General features: G+C 50.4%; 7 protein-coding genes across 7 annotated transcripts; 1 reads left to right on the forward strand and 6 right to left on the reverse strand.

The window, feature by feature from the left end:
* Positions 1-66: 66 nt before the first annotated feature.
* Positions 67-1,219, reverse strand: APUU_60679A (eukaryotic translation initiation factor 4E; the record flags this gene model as incomplete). The annotated part of the gene is made up of 3 exons (XM_041693945.1): positions 67-298; positions 350-1,105; positions 1,185-1,219. The coding sequence occupies 3 exons, from the start codon at positions 1,217-1,219 to the stop codon at positions 67-69; spliced, it is 1,023 nt and encodes a 340-aa protein (XP_041559825.1).
* A 1,341-nt stretch (positions 1,220-2,560) lies between these two features.
* Positions 2,561-5,779, reverse strand: CTK1 (putative protein kinase; the record flags this gene model as incomplete). Its single annotated transcript, XM_041693947.1, has 3 exons — positions 2,561-2,768; positions 2,819-4,693; positions 4,758-5,779. The coding sequence occupies 3 exons, from the start codon at positions 5,777-5,779 to the stop codon at positions 2,561-2,563; spliced, it is 3,105 nt and encodes a 1,034-aa protein (XP_041559826.1).
* Positions 5,780-8,341: 2,562 nt separating this feature from the next.
* APUU_60681A (uncharacterized protein) lies at positions 8,342-10,918 on the reverse strand (the record flags this gene model as incomplete). The annotated part of the gene is made up of 1 exon (XM_041693948.1): positions 8,342-10,918. One exon carries the CDS (start codon positions 10,916-10,918, stop codon positions 8,342-8,344), a length of 2,577 nt encoding a protein of 858 aa, XP_041559827.1.
* Positions 10,919-11,343: 425 nt separating this feature from the next.
* On the reverse strand, positions 11,344-11,688 carry APUU_60682A (uncharacterized protein; the record flags this gene model as incomplete). Its single annotated transcript, XM_041693949.1, has 1 exon — positions 11,344-11,688. The coding sequence occupies one exon, from the start codon at positions 11,686-11,688 to the stop codon at positions 11,344-11,346; it is 345 nt and encodes a 114-aa protein (XP_041559828.1).
* An 84-nt stretch (positions 11,689-11,772) lies between these two features.
* On the reverse strand, positions 11,773-12,944 carry GCH1 (GTP cyclohydrolase I; the record flags this gene model as incomplete). The annotated part of the gene is made up of 4 exons (XM_041693950.1): positions 11,773-12,075; positions 12,133-12,437; positions 12,497-12,630; positions 12,688-12,944. 4 exons carry the CDS (start codon positions 12,942-12,944, stop codon positions 11,773-11,775), a joined length of 999 nt encoding a protein of 332 aa, XP_041559829.1.
* A 660-nt stretch (positions 12,945-13,604) lies between these two features.
* Positions 13,605-15,197, reverse strand: HAT2 (WD repeat RBAP46/RBAP48/MSI1 family protein; the record flags this gene model as incomplete). Its single annotated transcript, XM_041693951.1, has 6 exons — positions 13,605-13,779; positions 13,836-14,321; positions 14,377-14,838; positions 14,892-14,997; positions 15,058-15,120; positions 15,179-15,197. The coding sequence occupies 6 exons, from the start codon at positions 15,195-15,197 to the stop codon at positions 13,605-13,607; spliced, it is 1,311 nt and encodes a 436-aa protein (XP_041559830.1).
* Positions 15,198-15,786: 589 nt separating this feature from the next.
* Positions 15,787-20,052, forward strand: APUU_60685S (chromatin-binding exonuclease XRN1; the record flags this gene model as incomplete). Its single annotated transcript, XM_041693952.1, has 2 exons — positions 15,787-17,485; positions 17,546-20,052. 2 exons carry the CDS (start codon positions 15,787-15,789, stop codon positions 20,050-20,052), a joined length of 4,206 nt encoding a protein of 1,401 aa, XP_041559831.1.
* Positions 20,053-20,280: the final 228 nt, after the last annotated feature.

The following is a 20,280-nucleotide window of genomic DNA, read 5'->3' on the forward strand; positions in this document are numbered from 1 at the left end:
TCATACCAATGATTTTTGTGTTTTCTTTACTATACATGATCATAACACAGAGTCAGATAAAGCATGTCAAGACGCCGGCCCTTTCCCTTTATCCCCCGCAGAGTCGTCAGTCGTCGTTGGCCTTCGGCGGTCCCCTCCATATTGGTGGTTGTGATGGTTGTGGTGATGATGGTGGCTGTTGGAGGCCTTCTCCTGGCGGGCCTGATCGATGGCAGAGCGTTGGGCGATGCTGTCATCGTGGCTCTTCCACACGATGTTTGTGTCTACGGGGAAAGCAAGCAGGCGTTTGATCGTCTCCCTGTAATGTATTAGCAACATAACCCGTCCACATAAGAATCAAGATACATACCTGATCTTGATGTTCCGCCCACCGTCAATCCGAGTCCAGACACTCAAGACGTCCTCACCACTCCGCACACTGAGAACAGCACCGCAGACTTCATCACTAGCTTCCGCAAACTGGTCCCCAATCATCGCTAAGAGGAGATCCTCCCAATACCGATCTGCCACACCCTTCTTCAGTCTTACCACCCATTTTCCACCCTTCTTATTAGCCTCGTCTTCCCATACAGGACGAATTCCCTTCTTGAAGATGTGATAGTCTGAAACGGTAGGAAGTAGAGAAGGCCTCTTCAAATGCGAGTATATCGACCAGAAACTCTCCACGGAGTAGATAGAAGCGATGGGTGCGGTCGACTTTTCGTAGTCGGAGTACTTGGGTGTTGGAGGGCGGTACCAGATAATCCAAGTCGATCGCAGAGCGTGCTCCTTAAGCGCCGGTAAGGATTCCTTCGACTTGAAGCCCTCCAAGGATAACACACCCCGATCTGCCGGCCGTTCGCCAGGGGTTCTCACCTCTGACGAGCCCCCAGGTGTCTTAGGAGCTCCGAACGACGCAAAGGCACCCGAGCCGAGGCCAAATGCAGACGAAGCATTCGTGGATGGTGAGGAGACGCCGGCGGAGAGAGGGGAGAGAGCATTAAAGGGATTGGATCGGCCGTGGGAGCTGTCAGGGCCGAAACGCTTCGTTGTGCGGGAAAGGTCAACTCTGGCGCCACCCTCTTTGTTGTCAGTCCCTGCCATAGACAGAGATAGCTTGGAGGTACTAAAGGTGTAACGGGTTTAGCGTTAGTCGGAATTATACATGCATACAATTAGACAGCCAAAGAACAATTGGGACATACTTGTTTCGGCGAGTCCACAGGTTTGCGTTCTCCATGGGGGGCAGGTGACTTGAGGTGGCTCAAGAGGGAGCTCTCATCGGGGGAAAAAGAAGGGAAAAAAGGAAAAATCCAGAACCGTTCAACGTACAGTCGTCGATATAGCAAAATTACAACGAAGACAAAACCGACGCTAGGGCAATGCAAAAATCCAAGCGATGCAAAAAGAACGAGCGCGGGAGGGCGAAGGGCGAGCGGAGGTTTCAAGGACGAGTGTTAGGTAGAGAGGGGGAGAGTGAGGAGAAGAATCGTGGCAGAATCGTAATCGTGATGGTGAAACAGCGGAAATAAGAGGTCAGACAGAAAGTAGGAATAATTCACGGAGAAAATATGGAGAGAGAGAGCTTGGAAACGAAGAGAGACTTTTGAGGCGGAATTAATAGTAACTTTGAAATATGGATATTCAGAACTTGATCGTGACTGCAAAGTTGAAGGTTTGGCATCGCGTGCCTGAGGCCCCAATCCTCTCGAGCTCCAGTGGCGTTGGGCCAATCAGCACCCGGCCCGCCTTCTACGGCCCGCATCATCGTTCCTCCGGCCGGATATCCGCTGCCAGTCTTTTCTTCAGCTTTTTCTGCTTCTCCCTCTTCTTTTTCTTTTTTCTTTTCCTTAAACCCAAGACCACCAACTCAAATCATCGCTGCCTGCAACTTTGTTACTTCACCACTGCACCAGCGATTCCGATGAGTGTGTCGAGAAAAACCTTCCACCCGCTTCTAAAACCATCATCACGAGGGCTCTCCAGCTCCATGATGCGGTGATGACCTGAATGACGGGACAATCCCATTTTTTTCGTCCCGGCTATGTCGACGAACTATGATCCTATACTGTATATGATGCACTGCATATTAGTCCCTGCATGCGCTGCTCTTACAATGCCCTGAGTAGATTGATTAATGGTGCGTTCGACTGTTCCGTTTATGCATCTGCACCTCTGTTTCCTTGTGATGAACTGTATGATACAACATACTCTGGTAATCCGATGTACTCAACCGCTTGTAAAGACGGCCATATAGGCTGTTTGCTGGTTGAGCTTGAGGTCCAATGGCATTGTCTGATTGCTGAGACCCATTTAAACCTGGCATTGTCAGTTGTTTCGAAACACGGTCACTAACGTTGTTTCGTAGACAAGACTAGGCATTTATTTATACAGCGGGACAGAAGAGCGACTACTACGGAGTACAGTTTATCTGTAAAAAGTATTATTACAGGTACTTTGTCACAAAGCCCACGGACGTAACCCAATGTTGAAATTATATTGCGGATAAGAATGTTCCATAATGGAAGGTTAAATGTCCCCCGCGTCGAAAAAGAGAATGCTAGAGCCAGCTTTCTAGAGACTACTGTTGCTCAACCGGTGGAACTGAAGGCGTCACCCCTCCACGCGTATCTTGTTTGATGCGCTTGGGTTCTCGCTCATCTTGCGCTGTCGCGGTTCTCCTCTTCTCCTTATCCTTCTGATATTCCGCCCGTCGGGCTTCCCTGTCCCTCTCTTTCCGAAGCGCCTTGGACTCAAACTCGTGCCAGTCACCTTGGATATTCTCCAATCTGAAAACAATTAGCATAGGTACGATAGCGTAAAAAATACATAAACTTACTCAATTGGCTGTTGAGGACTTGGTTCCTCGGAATGAAAATAGGGATGGTCAAGTACCGCTTCAGCAGTAGGACGCTTGGCTGGGTCGTAACGGAAGACTTGCGAAATCATGTCTAACGCAGCTGGAGACAGGATATTCCGATATACATCCTCGAATACTCGCTTCTTCCGTTCTGTTGGCCTCATGAGCTGGAACCAAGGCATCTCAGCGATATCGGGCCACTCGGTCCGATTTGGCGTCCCTAGCAGGTTATAAAGCTTATCGAGTTGGCTAATCTCCCCTCCCTCTCCAGGGAAGACTGCCTTCTTCGTGAACATTTCGACGTACACGCAGGCCGCACTCCAGACGTCGACGGCGGGTCCATATCTTGTTTCACCCAGCAGAAGCTCGGGCGGCCGGTACCAAATAGTAATCACGCGGTTTGTATAATCGAGCTGGCGACTCTTTGAGAAGAACCGGGCCAAACCGAAATCAGCATATTTCAGTCGCCCCTGATTACTGATCAGAATATTGGCAGCTTTGATATCCCGATGTAGAACACCTCGGTGATGTAGATAATTCAATCCTTCGAACATTTGCTTTGCAAGATCCTTCTTATGGGCCGCCGTGAGAGCAAAAGTCGGGTGGTTGATCAAACCGGTGAGATCATGTGAAAGGTACTCGAAGACCATGAAACATTCGTTCCTTTCAACCATAACTTCAAGCAAACTGACAACATTATGGTTGCGCAGGTGTTGAAGTAATTTGATCTCTCGAACAGCAGTCACAGGGAACCCATCCTTCTCACCCTCCATTCGAATTTTCTTCAATGCGACCTTTCTCTGCGTATACACATGGATTGCCTTAAACACCTTGCCGTACGTACCGGCACCAATCACAGATTCATTTCCAGGTTTGCGGAAATATACCGAGTCTGACTTGGCAAACTCTTCGGAAATCGTGGGACGCGGTTTGGGTCGAAGCAGGATCCTCGATCGTTTAACCGGCTCTGGAGAGCGCTCCTGGCGACGGTCCGGACGGAAATCTTGAGCCCTGTCGTTTCTCCGTTTACCTTGGCGATTGTCACTCCGACGATCATCTCTCCTGTTATCACGGGAATCACGGGATTCACGGGAATCTCGAGGATCACGGAAAGCACGTGGCTCCCGTGGCTCCCGTGGCTCCCTATAGTCTCTTCGGTCACCCCGGCCTCGATTCCGATCCCTGTCACGATGTCGGTCACGATCGCGATCACGACGATCAAAACGGGGCTCTGGCTTGAACCTGGGCGGTGGTCCATTAGACATCCTATTGCGGGGGGGTTCAGGAGCACGTGGAGGAGGTTCCCGCGCTAGCATTCGTTGAGTTAAATCAGGTATAGGTTTAGGAGCAGTTGGTGGCCCAGTCTTGGCTTTGAAAGCAAAGCTGATCTTGCCACCCTTGTTGGGGGTGGACGACGTGTCCGGCGGACGCGAGTCCGATTGTCCATTTTGGCCAGTGCCGGCCCCTGGATCATGCTTTGAGCTTTCGTCTCGCGAATCCTGACCTGCAGTTTGATGATTGGAGAAGTTTTGATATGCTTCTCGGTGTGATCGGGGTTCTGTAGGTGGAGGCGGGGGCGGAGGATTTTCTGATGGGGGGCCAGGCGGAGGGGGGCTGGGAGGCCCTGGTCTACTTCGTGGCTCAGCAGCATCACGCTGAGGGCTGCTAAAACGACTTCTGCCATGAGGAATGGGACCACCACCAAATCCAGATGCAGAAGGGCGATGATCTTGGTGTGATTCACGGTATCTTTGCTGTCCATCACGATGGGCGTGTGATGACGTAGTATGAGATGAAGGGGGCCGGCTATGTGAGTTATAGCTTGGGGTAGTATCTCCAGACGGATTACTTTGCCTGGATTCGTGTGTTAGTATGGTTCTTGTAAAACGAACGATAAGTCAGGAATATGATATCATACCTATGGAGGCCGTGGTGTGAAGAGTGCTGCCCATTTCGTCCACCTCGCGTGCTAGAATAGGGAGAATTTGAACGAGTAGATCCATGATAGGAATTAGCTGGAGACCTTGAGCGACGACGTTGCCCTGATGCACGCGTTGCGTCCGCGGCAAAGTCTGGATTCTCTCGAGACGGCGAAGCGGGTGGATACATCGCAGTATCGCCTTTAGATCCTCGACGAGAAAACGCTGATGGTCTCGAGTCTAGAGTACCTGCAGAGTTGCGAGAGGGTGATCGGTGATACGAGCCCCGCTCGACTTCGTCATCCGCTCGAGGACTAGGGAAGCGCCGACTCGGGTGCGTATACGGCTTATCGTCCCAGCCGGGAGATCTGGAATGCCTGCGCCGTGACAAATCCCGAGGGCCACCCTCGTGTTTTCGTCGGTCCCGTCCGCGTCGTGGTGACGGTCTTCGACTGGGCCTGCCACGGCCTGGCATACGCCCTCCTCCTCCGCCTCGTCTTTTGCCCCGGTCGAAGTCGTGACCGTGTCTCGGGGGTGCACCTCGGGGATGAGTAGGCGGACGGCTGTGGAAACCGCCAGGCGACGGGCTGCGTGTTCTTTTTCTTTTCGATGGAGGTGCTGATGGAGAATCCTCTCTGCGATAATCTCTATCATTGGACCTCATGAGTGAGTCGGGACCGCGATGGTCGATGGTTTCAGGGGAATGAAAGCGATTTGGTTTTTGTTTGGAGCGTATGTCCGAGTGTGACGGGCCCGGAGATTCACGGGTGGAAGCGTTGTTAATAGAAAATTCACGATGTTGAGGTTCGTTATCTGGATCGGGGTAGGAACGCGGTGGCGGCGACCGTGACGAGCGATCAGGTTTAGACCAACGGCGACGTTCTCGGTCGCGAAACCTGTCTCTCCCTCTATCACGATAGGAACCTCGAGGCCGATGCCTCTCACGGCCACGTTGGTCTCCAGCGTCGCCCGAACCTCTCCACTGGTCCTTTAGACCCGGACTCCTATGGGATCCAGCCATGAAATCTTCGCCTCCAGCTGCATCTGGTTGAAAAAAAAGGTTGTCGATGATTAAACGCGACAGTACGAAATGCCAGACAGGTGGGAAGCCGCAAAATCTGGCGATGATAATGGGTGTTGGAGTTTTTAACAGCGGTCCTCGTTCGCCTGGATCGTCAAGCGTGAGTCGCTCGTGTTGAAGTCTTTCTGTCGGGGATCGATTGGGTGGTACGGACCGGTTGTTTTTCCGGGGTTGGGAGTGAAGAGGGTTCTGTCGGAAACGCTGATGTCGTCAATAAAGAACAAAAAGCGGGAGGCAACATGAGTAAATGAAATATAGTTAGTGTAAGAACTTAGAAAGGGGGCACGCACCTCAAAGATAGTAGTCCTCAAGCTAATGAGGACTACAATGCGCGTTCTCGTCTACTAGGTAGGTAATATTGGCCTACGGAGGCATTCACCCGACAGACAATTTACTTGGGCGACAGATTTAAGCCCAGGCATTTGTTCTGCCTGTTCTTCTGCCGGGGTGCGGCTTTTACTACGAAATATGTGGCCCAAAGCCTCGCTGGAAATGTTAGCCACAGCGGGGGCAAGGTCGAGGGCTTCTCCCCGCGCCGAGAGAATATTCAGTAGGCGCTGAAATAAGATCAAGCGACTCCAGCCACTGCCCCAGACCAATGTTGATATCGTGGAGAATGCCTTCGTCAGGAGCGGCAAGCCTTGCCCTTGCCTCACATCCGTGCCATGTTGCCTGGAGTGGGTTTATGCGGCACTCTTGGGCAGTTTCAGATCAACTATAATGTATCTGATTTCCCCATTTCGCTTCCCAAGCAAGAACCTGCGGTATGAGTCTGCGGTACTTTCTGAACATCGCTTTCAGAGCCTGTGTAGTCGGTTGCCAGATTCATTCAATGGAATTGCCGCCTGCTACCTCCCAACGACGGAATCCGTCATCTCGGTAGAAACGGTCCTTGATGTTGTCGCCAGAGAAAGCCCATCTACGGATAGTAAAACAAACAACGGGAACACAGGCTGAGCGTCCACTGAGCAAAGGACAGATGGGCCTGGTTGCAGCTGAGCCCCAAAAATGATAAGGATTGCTGTGCGGGGAATAATCAAATATTGAGTATCACTGTCGGCGCCGGACAGTAGGGACACAACTAGTAGAGAAATCAGTCGTCTTGCCGGGTGCGTATTCCCGCACTGATATGTCGTTTTAGGATGAATAGCACATTATTAATTCCGCTGACCAGGCGCAATCACGGATTCGACATGCAAAACGGACCTGACTGTTCCATGTCGATGGTTTGGAGTCCCCCAAGAAGCGCAAGAAGCTATGAGATCCCCTCACCATGCGAGAGAACAAGGTCTATCCCCAATTCTCTTTACTGGGAAAATTGACAGATGGGGGGGAAATCAGCCACACCAGTGCCCCACGATAGTAGTACGTTGGTGCGTTTTCCAGGAAAGGCCAACCCATGGCGAATTGTAGAACCCACTGTCGGGCGCCAAACGGTTATTAATTAGTTCAGCAGCGCCATAGAGTTCCCGAGACCGTTGGTAATTGTCAAATCTAAAGCGCTGCGAAGGAAAATGCGAGTTAGTTCCCAGCGACAATACGTACCTTGCGGATACATTAATATGACCGAGAAAATATCGGTAAATATCTAGCCCGGCTCCGTGAACCGCATCGCACACAGTAGAAGGGAACTAAAGACAGCCCACACATAAAACCCGCCCATTTCAAGGTCATTCACACGCCCCGGCGCAGCCAGCGGTAACACGGATGCTGGGATAAAGGTGTGTAGATAAGGCGGTGGGGGTGCGGGATTCGATCGATCACCTTGGAACTCCGAATTCAACCCAGGAGAGCCCAGCACAAGCCAGTCGGCCTCGGCTTGATGGGAAAACATATTACTTGTGCATCGAGTAGTCATACTCTGGCTGCCTCGCGTCCAGGATAAGATCGGATGACGGACTTGTTGACAGCATCCCGTTGGTGGTAACTTGATGACAGGTCGAAGGTTTCCACAGCTTGGGAGGTGCGTAGGTTAGCTGAATTACCGTATTGCACGTGATGCTGTTGCCGAAGTCGGACACAACCAACAATAACGTGACTTGGCGTCACTTCTCGCGCTCAACACCATGTTTTGTCCAGCAACCCTCCGGTAATCATGAGTCTGGCTTGCCTGAAACCTCTATCTGAAAATTCTGTGTGCATCTGCAACCGACTAGTCTATAGTAGTTGGTACGGGGCTTAGTGCTGCCCGTTATCTACCATATTCTGCCGTCTGTTACCGTAGATCAAACCCTAAGCGCCGAATATATATATGTAGAATTCGGTTTTTGGCCGTGGTCCAGAAAGCAGGGTGATCTTTGAGAATGTACTTTCTGTTTCTGTTTTCCCTAGGAGTTCTGCTGCAAAGCAGCTTGGCCGCCGATGTCTCGAGTACACAAAAGAAACGCATATTCTCATCAATCATCCATTCATATCGGTTCCGTTATCGACGCAATAAACAAAGTTCCTTCACCTCTCACCCGCTCAAATACACATAGTAGAGAATCCTGCATCAAGTACAGATCAATCCAATCTCAGAATATCCTGAAGGGGGACATCAGGGTTGTGAGCCGCTCTCTTGATCTCCTCGTCCCATAAACTATTCGGCCGGTCACACACCGTAAATTCCTGCGGCTGACCATAGAGAAAGATACGCTGGTACATGTCATTGAGATTAAGCTGTCGCCTGCGTGCCTCAAGAAGCACGATTTGATCTGGACGCTGTAGTTTCTTATTCACATCTCGCTGGCTCTTACCGTAATATTCGTATTGCAATGAACCGACCTCAGCAGCCGGCACACCGAAGAAATCGCCTTGAAGGATCTCACCAGGGAGAGGGTTGTAACGCCAGCGAACCAGTTCCTTGAGAAGTTCCATTTCTGTTCTCAAGATGATTCCATTTAGCACATCAAGGCAGAATTTGAGACCAGGTTGAGCCATGATGAGGCGTCTCTGGCCACCACTGGCGTTGTCGCGAGCGGTCTTGACGTACAAGTCAATACGCACAATGAACAAAGTTGCCATGAAGAGGTCGAGGTCTGTCCAGAGGTTTTTGTTCTGAATCGTCCACATTCGGCGTTTCATGTCGGGGATATCCATCAAGAACCATAGCTTGAAAATGGTGGGCTTGTAACGATATGGAAAGCCATAACCAGCACTTGTGAGGGCATGTATGATGGAGTGGACAGTTTCGTCGCGGTACCTGACCATTTGCAACCAGCGGAGGGAGACGGTGTAGGCTGTGACAGGATCGTTTGGATGAAGTCCAGAAAGGCGCTGGGCATCGTATTCTAGCACGGGCCTCTTAAACCACAAGCGTTGGTAACATCTCCATGGAAAAATATGACACGCCACTCTGGACTTGTGTAGAGCTTGGAGTCGAATGATTTTCGGGAGATACTTGACGGTGAATGTACGACATGCCTTTGACGTGATCTGTAAATTGATGAGGTCTTTGATGCCGAGATTCTCGGTGATTCGTAAAGCAATATCAGGGTGAGTCATAATGGTGTGCAAGATGTTAATAGTCTGTAACGCGTCATTTCCGGCAGGCTTTTGGTCCTTTTCGTCTTCAGGCGCAGCAGAAGGGTGCCGAGATTTTACCAATTCCGGACTCGGAGGCGGCTGCCACTGAATCACAGTAAGCCCATCTAGTCCTACAACACTCGGGTGCTGACTTCTATCTTGGCCAACCCCGGTGCTCATGGATCTATAGGCCTGGGGCGTGTAAGGACGTGCAAGTCTTCCCATCCCATATGGCTCGGTGAAGCTAAGCCTGTGTTCCGGTTTGATTCTTGGAACAGCAGGAGGGGCGTGTGTATGGCCATTGAGTCCAGCGGGGAGTCCGCGATCAAAATACTGGAATTGATAGCCAGACATGTCCTGCTGAAGCTGGACCACATCTGGTTCGCCTTTCGGAACAACAGGATAGCCATGTGTATTACCACTCAATCCGCCAGAAAGTCCATCCTCAATATTAGGGATCTCAAGATTAGGGATCGGGTAGTTCGTTATGCTTTTCAAAATCTCGTCTATGTCTGTTTCGCCCTTTGGAACAACATGAAAGCCCTGTGTTTGACCAGTGATTGAATCAGGGAATCCACCACCAAAGGGAGGAACTGGGTAGTCTGGAATGCTCTGCAGAAGCTGGTCTGCGTCTGGTTCAGTCTTCGGATGGACCGAAAAGGGATGAGAGGGACCATTTATTCCAGGTGGGAATCCACAATCAAGGCTTGGGTTCGGGTATGGTGGCATGCCTTGCTGACCCTGGTCCACATCCACTTCGTCCTTAACGACAGGTGCACCTCCATAGCCAGCCTGGTTCGGGTTGAAGTTGCTCGCAAGGTGATTGGGAGATGACTGATACCCGTAAGGTCTCTGGGTGTGTGCGGCGACTCTCGGAGTGTTCGTACCCATGGGCGCTGGAGGAGGATATGCTGGATGTCCCCAGGGAAAGTTAGGAGCCACGGATTCCCATGTAATAGGGGCTGTACGGTGTTCGAGAGTAGGTTGCGGCCCGACATCAGGTACATCCAAGAACTGTCCATAACGTCCAGGATGAGCAACCGGACGATATATTGCTTCATTCACGTTTCCAGGGGGGTTCGGGTATGAAATGTGAGGAGTGAAGGTTGCTGGAGATACAGAGGGAAAAGACACGCCTTCGTTGGTAATTTGGACCAAGTTAGGTGTAGGCTGCCTGCTGCCATTTGCCTGTGGCTGCTGCTGGTTTATGGTCATTATGTTTTCAGGCGCTATTCCAGCGATAATTTGCTGGCGTATGAGGTGGGATTGTAGACTCTGGTTTCCGTTGTTCATGTTCATAGGAGCCGGGTTCTGAATTCTGAGTCCCATCGATACGTTGGCAGGCCTGAGCTGAGGGTATCGACGAATACCAGCGGCATTTCTGTTGTTGGTGTTTCCTCCTGCCCTAGCCCCTCTCTGATTCTGAAGTCTGGTGGTAGAGCGTCTCTGCTGGTTGGGTTGCTGTGGCTGGGTGTTTACATCTATGCCCTCATTCACGCCTGGAACGTGTGCCATATCGACAAGAGAATGGGCGACATCCAATTCACGGTGGTTGCGACGGTTAGAATGCACCATGATGTGACGCAGTGTTAAAGATGCGTGATGTTGAGAAACCAGGTGTGAAGGGAGCCAAAAACAGGCAGTGTTACAGACTGCCTATGAGAGCAATAACAAAAAGAAAAAAAGGCGCAATAACATTCCCAGGCAAGTGAGAGAATTCTACCTGGAAAAGGTGCATGGAAAGAAGTGTTACTATATGATAATATCGGGCTTGTTCCACATTCATGCCTCACTTCACTTCAATTGTGTTCTAATTGTTGTCAAAGCAGTGACCCGAAACGCAGATACCTTGAAGATATGTGTATCAAAGATCTAGTAATAGATTCAGTAGTTAAGATTGTTGAGATTGTATATTTGTACAAAAAAAAGAGGAGGACCGCCGAGGTGAAAACAGTTGAATCAATCTCATCCTCGGGCCCTCCAAACAGTGAGTTCAAGCCTCACATTAAGATTGTAGATGAACTAGCGCGCCGGGCGAATGGTTGAATCATTTCGATGCCTCCTCTTTGTCTATTAACGATGACCTCGAGAAGGCATCCGCGGTAATCAAAATACCTGCCCTGTAAGTTGAATGCTTTTAGCCGTTGGAGGCTGCGGTGAGCAAATCTATGTGAGTGCGTAATATATGCAAAATCGAAAAACAAAACAGTGCTAAACGACCGTGAGCGAGACATTGGCTCGGTCCTGTTTAATGAAAGGGGAACAAAAAATAAATCGAAAATCCCAATGCCCAATCCAACGAAACCTGTCGTAACCTGTTGAGAGGTAAACCGCCAAAACTCCATAAATCACCGTAAATGAATACCGTCCACTGTTAAAACGAGGGGTAACCGATTAAGGAAGAATGTTGAGTACAGATTGGTTGAAAATTATTTCCTGTTCAGAAGGGTCAAGAACTCCTCTCGGGTCTTCGCGCTGGAGCGCATGCATCCGAGCATGCAGCTGGTGGTTGTGGTGCTGCTGGTCTTTTGGACTCCACGCATCACCATACAGAGATGCGCGGATTCCATGACCACACCGACACCACGAGGTTTCAGGACTTCGGAGATTGCAAGCGCGACTTGTTTGGTTAGGCGCTCTTGCACTTGTAGTCGCCGAGAGAACATCTCTGCCAGGCGGGCGAGCTTGGAAAGACCGAGGACACGGCGATCGGGGATGTAACCAATATGCATCTATGGAGATTATTGTCTTAGCGATATCCCAGAACCAGAGACTTCAGTGGGCCCTACCTTGCCTGTAAAGGGCACCATGTGGTGTTCGCACAGCGAGAACACTTCAATATCCTTGACAATAACCAATTCGTCATGGTCTTCATGGAAGACAGCGCCATTGACAAGATCCCTCACGTTCTCCTCATACCCCTTGGTAAAGTAGAGCATGGCTTTCGCATACCGATCAGGCGTTTCCCGGAGGCCTTCTCTCTCTGGGTCTTCCCCGAGGCATTCGAGAATTGTCCGAACAGCTCCGGACAGCTTCTTGATGCGCTCCTCGTTTTCCTCGGGTGATGACTCAAGCCGCGCCCGCGTTCCGGGACCTGTCAGGTAGACACAGTATCAGTAGACTGGCCCGCAATAGGGCGTTGAAAGGACTCACAGGGCCAGCTCAGGCCATCAAAGTCGACTGCGGGGGCCAACGTATACGGACTAGCGGGGCGGCTGGCAGTAACTGGTGGGGTGAGGGCGCCAGCTTCGTCTCTGGGATCGCGGGCTGGATCGTGTAACGAAGGCCTATATTTCGTCATGAGTTAGTCAGTGCTATATAATTGGCCCAGTAAAGTAACATACTTGGTCACTGAAGACCTGCGACGGGGATTGTCGTAACTGCTAGCATGTTCGGCTGATTGCGTCTCAGACTCAGGCTGGTCAAACTCGACGGGGACACGAGGAGCGAAAGATGTGCGAATCGAAGAGTTCAAGCTGTCCCGCTCGCGGGCATCCCTCGAGGCGACAGATGTGCCGTTAAGAGGAGAGCCACCGTTTAATAGGTGAGAAGGGATCGCCTTGGGCTTGGGCCCTGGGGCTGGAGGAGAGCCAGAACCCATACTTGAGTATGGCGGACGAGAATTGCGGAGATATCGGTGGGCAATGTGAGCAAAGTGGGCTTTTAGAGATACTGGACTCGAACTTGTTCGTCGAGGGATCGATATGGAAAATAAGAAGAATGTGCCTAGAAAACCCGAGACATGGTCAAGCAAATTGGGGTTGTCGGATTTTCTTTTGCTGAGGGGAAAAAAAGGCGCTATGACGGTAAGGCGATGATTAGACTAGTAGCCCCTCCGATCACGCCGCACGTGGAGACAATCCTATAGCCTCTTACAGTCTTTCATTTATTCACCGCCTCGAAGAAAACCACTGACTGGCCATTCATCGGTAAGATGCAGAACAGTGGCATTTCCAATGCATCATGCATGCTGTGGGCTAACGGGGCAAGGGCGAATAACGGCCGGGGTGATTGTCGTTGGAGGCTGAGCTTTGTAGGATTCTCCCACAGCGGATGCTTTTGAGTTTGCCAAATTCACCGTCGACTTTTGTTACTGAGGAAAAGACCGTAGACTGTTTGTACCGTGCAACGACAGTTTTCAAGTACAGAGGAAAATAAAGAAATATAAAAAGTACAAGGTCAAATAAATATATTCGCCTCTCGAGTATGAAAGTTTTGCAATAGGCCGGAACAAAGAAAAAAAGCTCTAGTGGTCGCTGAATCAAGGCTCCAACTCCTCGGTCGGCACGTCCTCCATATCCTTACCAACAATCGCATCCGCAACCTTCCACACCTGTAAGAGGTTATCCTCCGCAGCAGAGCAAAGGACCCAAGGGTCGTTGAGGTTCCAACTGAAGTCGGAGATACGGTTGGTATGACCACCGTGCATGAATAGTCTGTAGGCAACCCAATGTTAGTGAATACAGACCAAATATTTGACATGAGTACGTACAGTTCTGGTGGTCCGTCTTGGGCATCCTCAGGAGTCTGTTCTTCGCCAGCCCGGCTTAAGTCCCAGAACATGATCTTGCGGTCGTAGCTTGCACTTGCAAGTACGGCTTCTTCAAATGGATGCCAAGAAATCGAGGTGACGGAGTCGGCGTGGTTTTCCAGTGTGTGCAGTTTGGTCTTCAGGTTACGCAGATCCCATAGGCCGATGGTCTTGTCCGCAGAACCCGTAGCCAGAACAGTTTCGGCAGCAGGATTGAAAGCGACAGTGTTAATGGCATCACGGTGCTGGCCTTCAGCTGTTGCAGCGGCGCGAGTAGTCTCCGCAAGTCGCGTGTCGAGAATTTGGAGAGTGATATCATCTGAGACAGTTCCGATAAGGGAGGAGTGAAGGGGATGGTATTGAACATCATTAACAATCGACGAGTGGTGGGTATAGGTTCGGACTGGCTGGACCGCCTTGTTGCCCTTTGTGTATGTGGTAAGATCCCTAGCCTGTGTTAGCGGTAGGTTGATTTACAGGCACCGAACAACGTATCCCTTACCAGAGACGGACTGTCTTGTCCTCGCTTCCTGTGGCGAGGTTACCCACAAAATGAGGGCTCCAGCTGAGTCCGAATCCTTCTTGCTTGTGCCCAAGAAGTTCCATCTGAGGGTTTACATTCCCCGTTGGGAGACTTGGGTGTTTTGAGCGATCCCAAACCATGACTCTCCCGTCCGTACACATGGTAGCAATTATGTTAGGGTTTTGTGGCTGGTATCGTGCTTTGTTGACTTCGCCCTTGTGATCAATTTTCTGCACGATGTTGAACTTGATTTCCATCGGAGCTTTCTTTGAGCTGCCACCGTAGCCGCCGATTTCCCCACGCTCTTCGTCGTAGTCATCGGGATTAGGTGCATTAGGGTTAGGTAGTTGAACATGAGCGATCTGAAGATAATTTTGAGCGTCGCTGGAGGTGTGAGTTCCTAGGAGCAGACGGTGGGTGGAATACGGCTTATCCGGGACTCTGCATGAAAACATTAGAAAGCGAGTCCACCGCAAAAACACTATTTTACATACTCTTGCTTGTCGGGCAGCCATTGCGTTGTAAGGGTGGGCCACTCTAGCGCGGTGCTGAGGATCATGTCGTAAAGAAAGGGAGCGTTCTTTTTCCACGTCTTGTATTCTGAGACAATGGGTTTTAGTCCGGATGCCGATGACTGTATGAGGCGTCGGGATTACTTACCTTCGTTAATGATCTTCTCCTCGGTGCGTTCCTCCTCCCGCTCCTCCTGCTCCTCAATGAAACCTATGGGCAAGGTTAGATAATTTGTCGCGCGCAAAGCGATTGAGGAAGAAATTCGCACCATCATCGTAAGGCTCCATAGCGTTAATTGGGTAGTATGGGAAGGATGGGAGCGTCGTCTATGGTGTTCGTGCAAGACGGGGTTAAAAAGACTGCGACGTTGCTGTTCAACACCGGAGCGAGAGAGCTTTGCAGTTGCGGACGGAGCTTCTTTCGAAACGCGACAGTTGTTGGCAGCGCGTTAATGGGCGTCTGCACCCTAAACCTATTTGAGCGATTATGAGCTTGGCGGGGCTATTCCTAAACGGGGTTCCGCTCTGCGGCTCCAGCTCTCGGGCATGAGCCCAAGGCGGTGTCAGCCACCTTCAGTGAATCATCTTTCGACCAACACCTTCTAGGTAACTTCATCTTCTTTTGTGTTTGACGTTCTAGTTCATTTCTCTGCTTGGAATCGCTGTTCCTTTTTATGTTGATCTCTCACGCTCTTTGAGTGTTTTGATCATTTTTCTTTGATCTACTATATCATCGGATATTTTGCGCCTTGAAGCTTGGTTTCTTTATTGGGTTTCTGACGACGCATACGACGGTCACGAATACACCACGGACTTTTCGCCTGCTCCTTTTCGCTTTCTTACCACTCCTCAAGATTCTACAATACCTTGAGCCACTATGGGTGTTCCCAAGTTCTTCCGCTGGCTGAGCGAACGGTATCCCGCGATCTCCATGTTGATCGCGGAGAACCGGATACCGGAGTTCGACAACCTATATCTTGACATGAACGGCATTATCCACAACTGCACACACAAAGATAGTGACTCTCCGACCTTCCGAATGACCGAAGATAAAATGTTTATAGCCATCTTTAATTACATCGAACATTTGTATGGCAAAATCAAACCGAAGAAACTTTTCTTCATGGCCGTGGACGGTGTCGCACCACGTGCCAAAATGAATCAACAGCGCGCGCGACGATTCCGGACAGCCCTAGATGCTGAAACGGCGAAAGAGAAAGCAATTGCGCAAGGAGTCGAAATGCCGAAGGAGGATGCTTTCGACAGCAATTGTATTACTCCAGGTACGGAGTTTATGGCAAAGCTCACCGAGCAACTGAAATATTTCATCAGTAAGAAGATATCTGAGGATAAAGACTGGCAAGGCGTGGAGATTGTGCTCTCCGGCCACGAAGTGCCCGGTGAGGGTGAACATAAGATCATGGAATACATCCGGCACGCGAAAGCGCAACCTGGATACGATCCCAATGTTCGCCATTGTTTGTATGGCCTTGATGCTGATCTGATCATGCTTGGTCTACTTAGCCACGACCCTCACTTTTGCCTTCTCCGTGAGGAGGTTACATTCGGCCGACAGGTGCAGAAAAAGCCTAAGGAGCTTGAGCACCAGAATTTTTATCTTTTGCATTTAAGTATGGTTAGAGAGTACCTAGAACTGGAATTTCAGGAACTCGAGGAAGAGGGGATCATAAATTTCCCATATCAATTTGAATCCGTGATCGACGATTTCATCCTCATGGCGTTCTTCGTTGGAAACGACTTTTTACCCAATTTGCCGAACCTTCATATCAACGAAGGTGCATTGTCGTTGATGTTCAAAGTTTACAAAGAGACTTTGCCCAAGATGGGAGGCTACATCAACGAGCAAGGTACGATCAACCTTGAACGACTCGGTATGCTTCTGGATGGATTGAGCCATGTGGAATACCGTTTCTTCGAAAGCGAATATTCAGATGCGGCGTGGATGCGCGCAAAGCAGAACGGTGACGAAAATGGCGCTGATGCAGACGCAAAGCCCAAAACATTTACCGTCACGCCTGATCAGAAAAACATCCTTAAGACGGTTAAGAAGTATGTTTTGAACCGACCTGGAAAGGCGGCAGATTCCAAGCCTCTTGACTTTCCACCTACGCTCCCGGCTAAGGACCGTAAGTTTGTGGAACAACTCGCTGGTGACCTTCGGTTGCCTTGGAGTACAGTCTCGAATGATGACGGAGACCGATTCATGCGAGTTCAATTCCCACCCAGTGAAGACGATGACAGCGAAGAGGAGGAAGATGAGGAGGCCTCTATGGCGGTCCAGCGGATCATCCGCAAATATGAAAACGCCAAGGTCCAAGAATTGTCCGCGGAGGATGCTCAAGCAGCGGCTCAGAAGAAGTACGAAGAGAAGTTCCAAGATTGGAAGGACAAGTACTATACGGAAAAATTCGGCTGGGGCCTGGACAACCAGGAGGAAATGCGAAAACTGACGGAGAACTATGTGCAAGGTCTTCAGTGGGTTCTATTCTATTATTACCGAGGCATTGCATCCTGGCCGTGGTTCTTCAACTCCCATTACGCCCCTATGATTTCAGGTTTGTGCTTACCATAGTTTTTTTCTACAAATTATGTGAAAAGATGCTGATGTTACCTAGATGTTAAAAAGGGATTGAAAGCGGATATGAATTTCCGACTCGGGAGACCGTTCAGACCTTATGATCAGCTCATGGGTGTGCTTCCCGATCGCAGCAAGAAAATTGTTCCCAAGGCTTATCACGACTTGATGTCTTCACCGGACTCTCCGATTATTGACTTCTACCCTCGTGACTTTGAACTGGACATGAACGGGAAGAAGATGGAATGGGAAGCAGTCGTCAAGATACCATTTATCGATGAGCGTCGCCTCCTGGACGCGCTCGCGACGAGAGAGCACCTGTTAACCCCCGATGAGAAATCCCGGAACGGCTTTGGGGTTAGCCTCAAATTTGTTTACTCGCCAGACACACAGTATACCTACCCCTCATCCTTTTCCGGGGTCTTCCCCGACATCCCTAATTGCCACTGTATTGAAAACGTTTTTGACCTGCCGACGATGGACGGGCTAGAACCATATGTTGGTCTCGTTGATGGTGTTCATCTTGGAGCATCAGCCTTGGCCGGTTTTCCTACTTTGAAGACATTGCCTCACGTTGGACAATTGGGATTCCACGGAGTCTGTGTCTTTCAACAAGAAAGTCGCAATGAAAGTATGGTAGTTACCGTACTTGACCCGGGAAGTCGGTCTAGCTCTGAACTAGCTAAGAAGAAGCTTGGACAGCGAGTTTTTGTTGGATATCCATTCCTGCAAGAAGCACTGGTCATCCGCGTCTCCGACGAACTATTTTCATACACTATCCCGGAGGGAGAAGAACACCCTCTTGCCACCCCTCATTCGGATGTCGAGATCGAGCAATGGAAAAAGAAGGCGGACAAGATTGAGGGTATCTACAGCAGGAGATTTGGCACTATCATTGGTCCTGTCGAGGCCATGGTGCACGTCCAGCTTTTGAAGGGTCTCATAAAAACCGACGCAGGTGCTACCGTTAAAGAATTTGCGGACATCCCCGGACAGGAGACGGATTACGCATTGCAACTTGTTGTTGATGAAGTGATCAACCCGGATGAACGATTTATCGAACGGGAAGCTCTACCGGTTGAGCAAGAGTTCCCAGAGGGCTCGCGCGCATTTTTCCTCGGCGATTTCAATTACGGTAGACCTGTTCATATCACTGGTCATGATGATGGTAAGGTGAATGGACTCATTGCTTCTATCAAGGGTCGTGAGCCCGAGTTTGGAAGGGAACGTGCCAGGAGCGCGGAAGCTCTTTGCCCATATATGCCATCCTTTGCGATCGCTAAGAATTTGCGTTTGAACCCCTTGGTTTTGGCAAAAATCACCTCGTCGTTCTCGGTGGATGTTGAGTTCCAACGCGCTAACCTGGGACTCAACCTGAAATTTGAGGCTAGGAAGCAAAAAGTTCTTGGATATTCCCGTCGCGGAGACTCTGGCTGGGAATTCAGTGCAAAGGCAGTTGGCCTGCTGCAGCAATATATGATCAAATTCCCAGAGTTCATCGCGGGTATACAACGCAACCCTCGGAATGATAGGTATCAGCCCACCGACTTTTATCCAGCGGACGTTGCACTCGAAAAGATAAACGAGATCAAGGCCTGGCTCAAGGAAATTGAAGCGAAGAATTTCGAGAGGGTTCCTTTGGAGGCCGAGCAGCTTGATTCAGACATTGTGAAACTCATTGAGCAGGATGCCGACCAACTTCTAAGGAGCCAGCCGCCCATGGAAGCGAAGAAGATGAGGGATATTCCCCGAAGTGGGCTTCTCCGCCCATCTGACGTTGAGCACCGGCTTGGAAACCAGACTTTCAAGCTTGGAGATCGTGTCGTCTACGCCCAGGACTCCGGAAAAGTTCCTATCGCTACACGAGGAACGGTGGTTGGACTCACACGGACACCGAGAACTATTTTGCTCGACGTTGTTTTTGACGTTGCCTTTATGAGCGGCACAACCCTGGGAGACCGATGCTCTCCATTCCGCGGGCAAACCGTTCTGGCATCATCTGTCCTTAACGTTTCCTACCGACAGCTCATCGCCAGCACCAGGGCAGCGGTCAACCAAAAGCAACAAAACCAACCCTCTCCTTTGACTGTTGCAGGGTACGGTGCGCCTTTGGGCCCTAGTGGTCAGGGACAGCTGAAAGAAGCTCCCGCTCCGCCACCACTTCGAGGCTCATTCCGTGGTGTGATTTCTGGTGCGGCGGCAAGGGGGCGTGGTGGAAGTAATGGCACCACAACCTTGCCTTTCCGGCCGCAAAACGACGTGAACGGCGGCGCTCGTGGTGGCAGAGGTCGAGGTGGTCGCGGAGGTATGGCGCGTGGACGTGGTGGTTATGTCTCGGTGGAACATACTGACCCCGACGCTGGCGTTGTCCAGAACAACCCGAACTTCCGGCCAAAGAACTATTCCCAAGTTCCTCCACCTAATGGTTTAGAGTCGCGTGGTGGACGAGGCCGAGGCCGAGGCCGTGGTGCTGATCGAGGAAACGGTTATCGAGGTCGGGGAGGCAACCGTGGAAGAGGCACGGCTGCTACTACTGGAAACGCGTGATGTCCTTTACATCTAGGTTCTAGAGGGTTGTTGAGCTAAGATTGGCTATAGTCTTATTATATTGTGTACTATAGAGGGTCTCAATCCTGTGTATAAACTTGTATTCCTCGACTGAACCAAACTCGGCACACTCCCCACCTTTCCCCGCAGTACCAGCTCCATCCCCGGTCTCTCTCCGAGCTCTGTATCTCTCTCTATCCCTCCCCAGTGGATAAATATCCGAGGCAG

Source organism: Aspergillus puulaauensis, chromosome 6 (genome assembly GCF_016861865.1).
Source record: "Aspergillus puulaauensis MK2 DNA, chromosome 6, nearly complete sequence".
NCBI lineage: Eukaryota > Fungi > Ascomycota > Eurotiomycetes > Eurotiales > Aspergillaceae > Aspergillus > Aspergillus puulaauensis.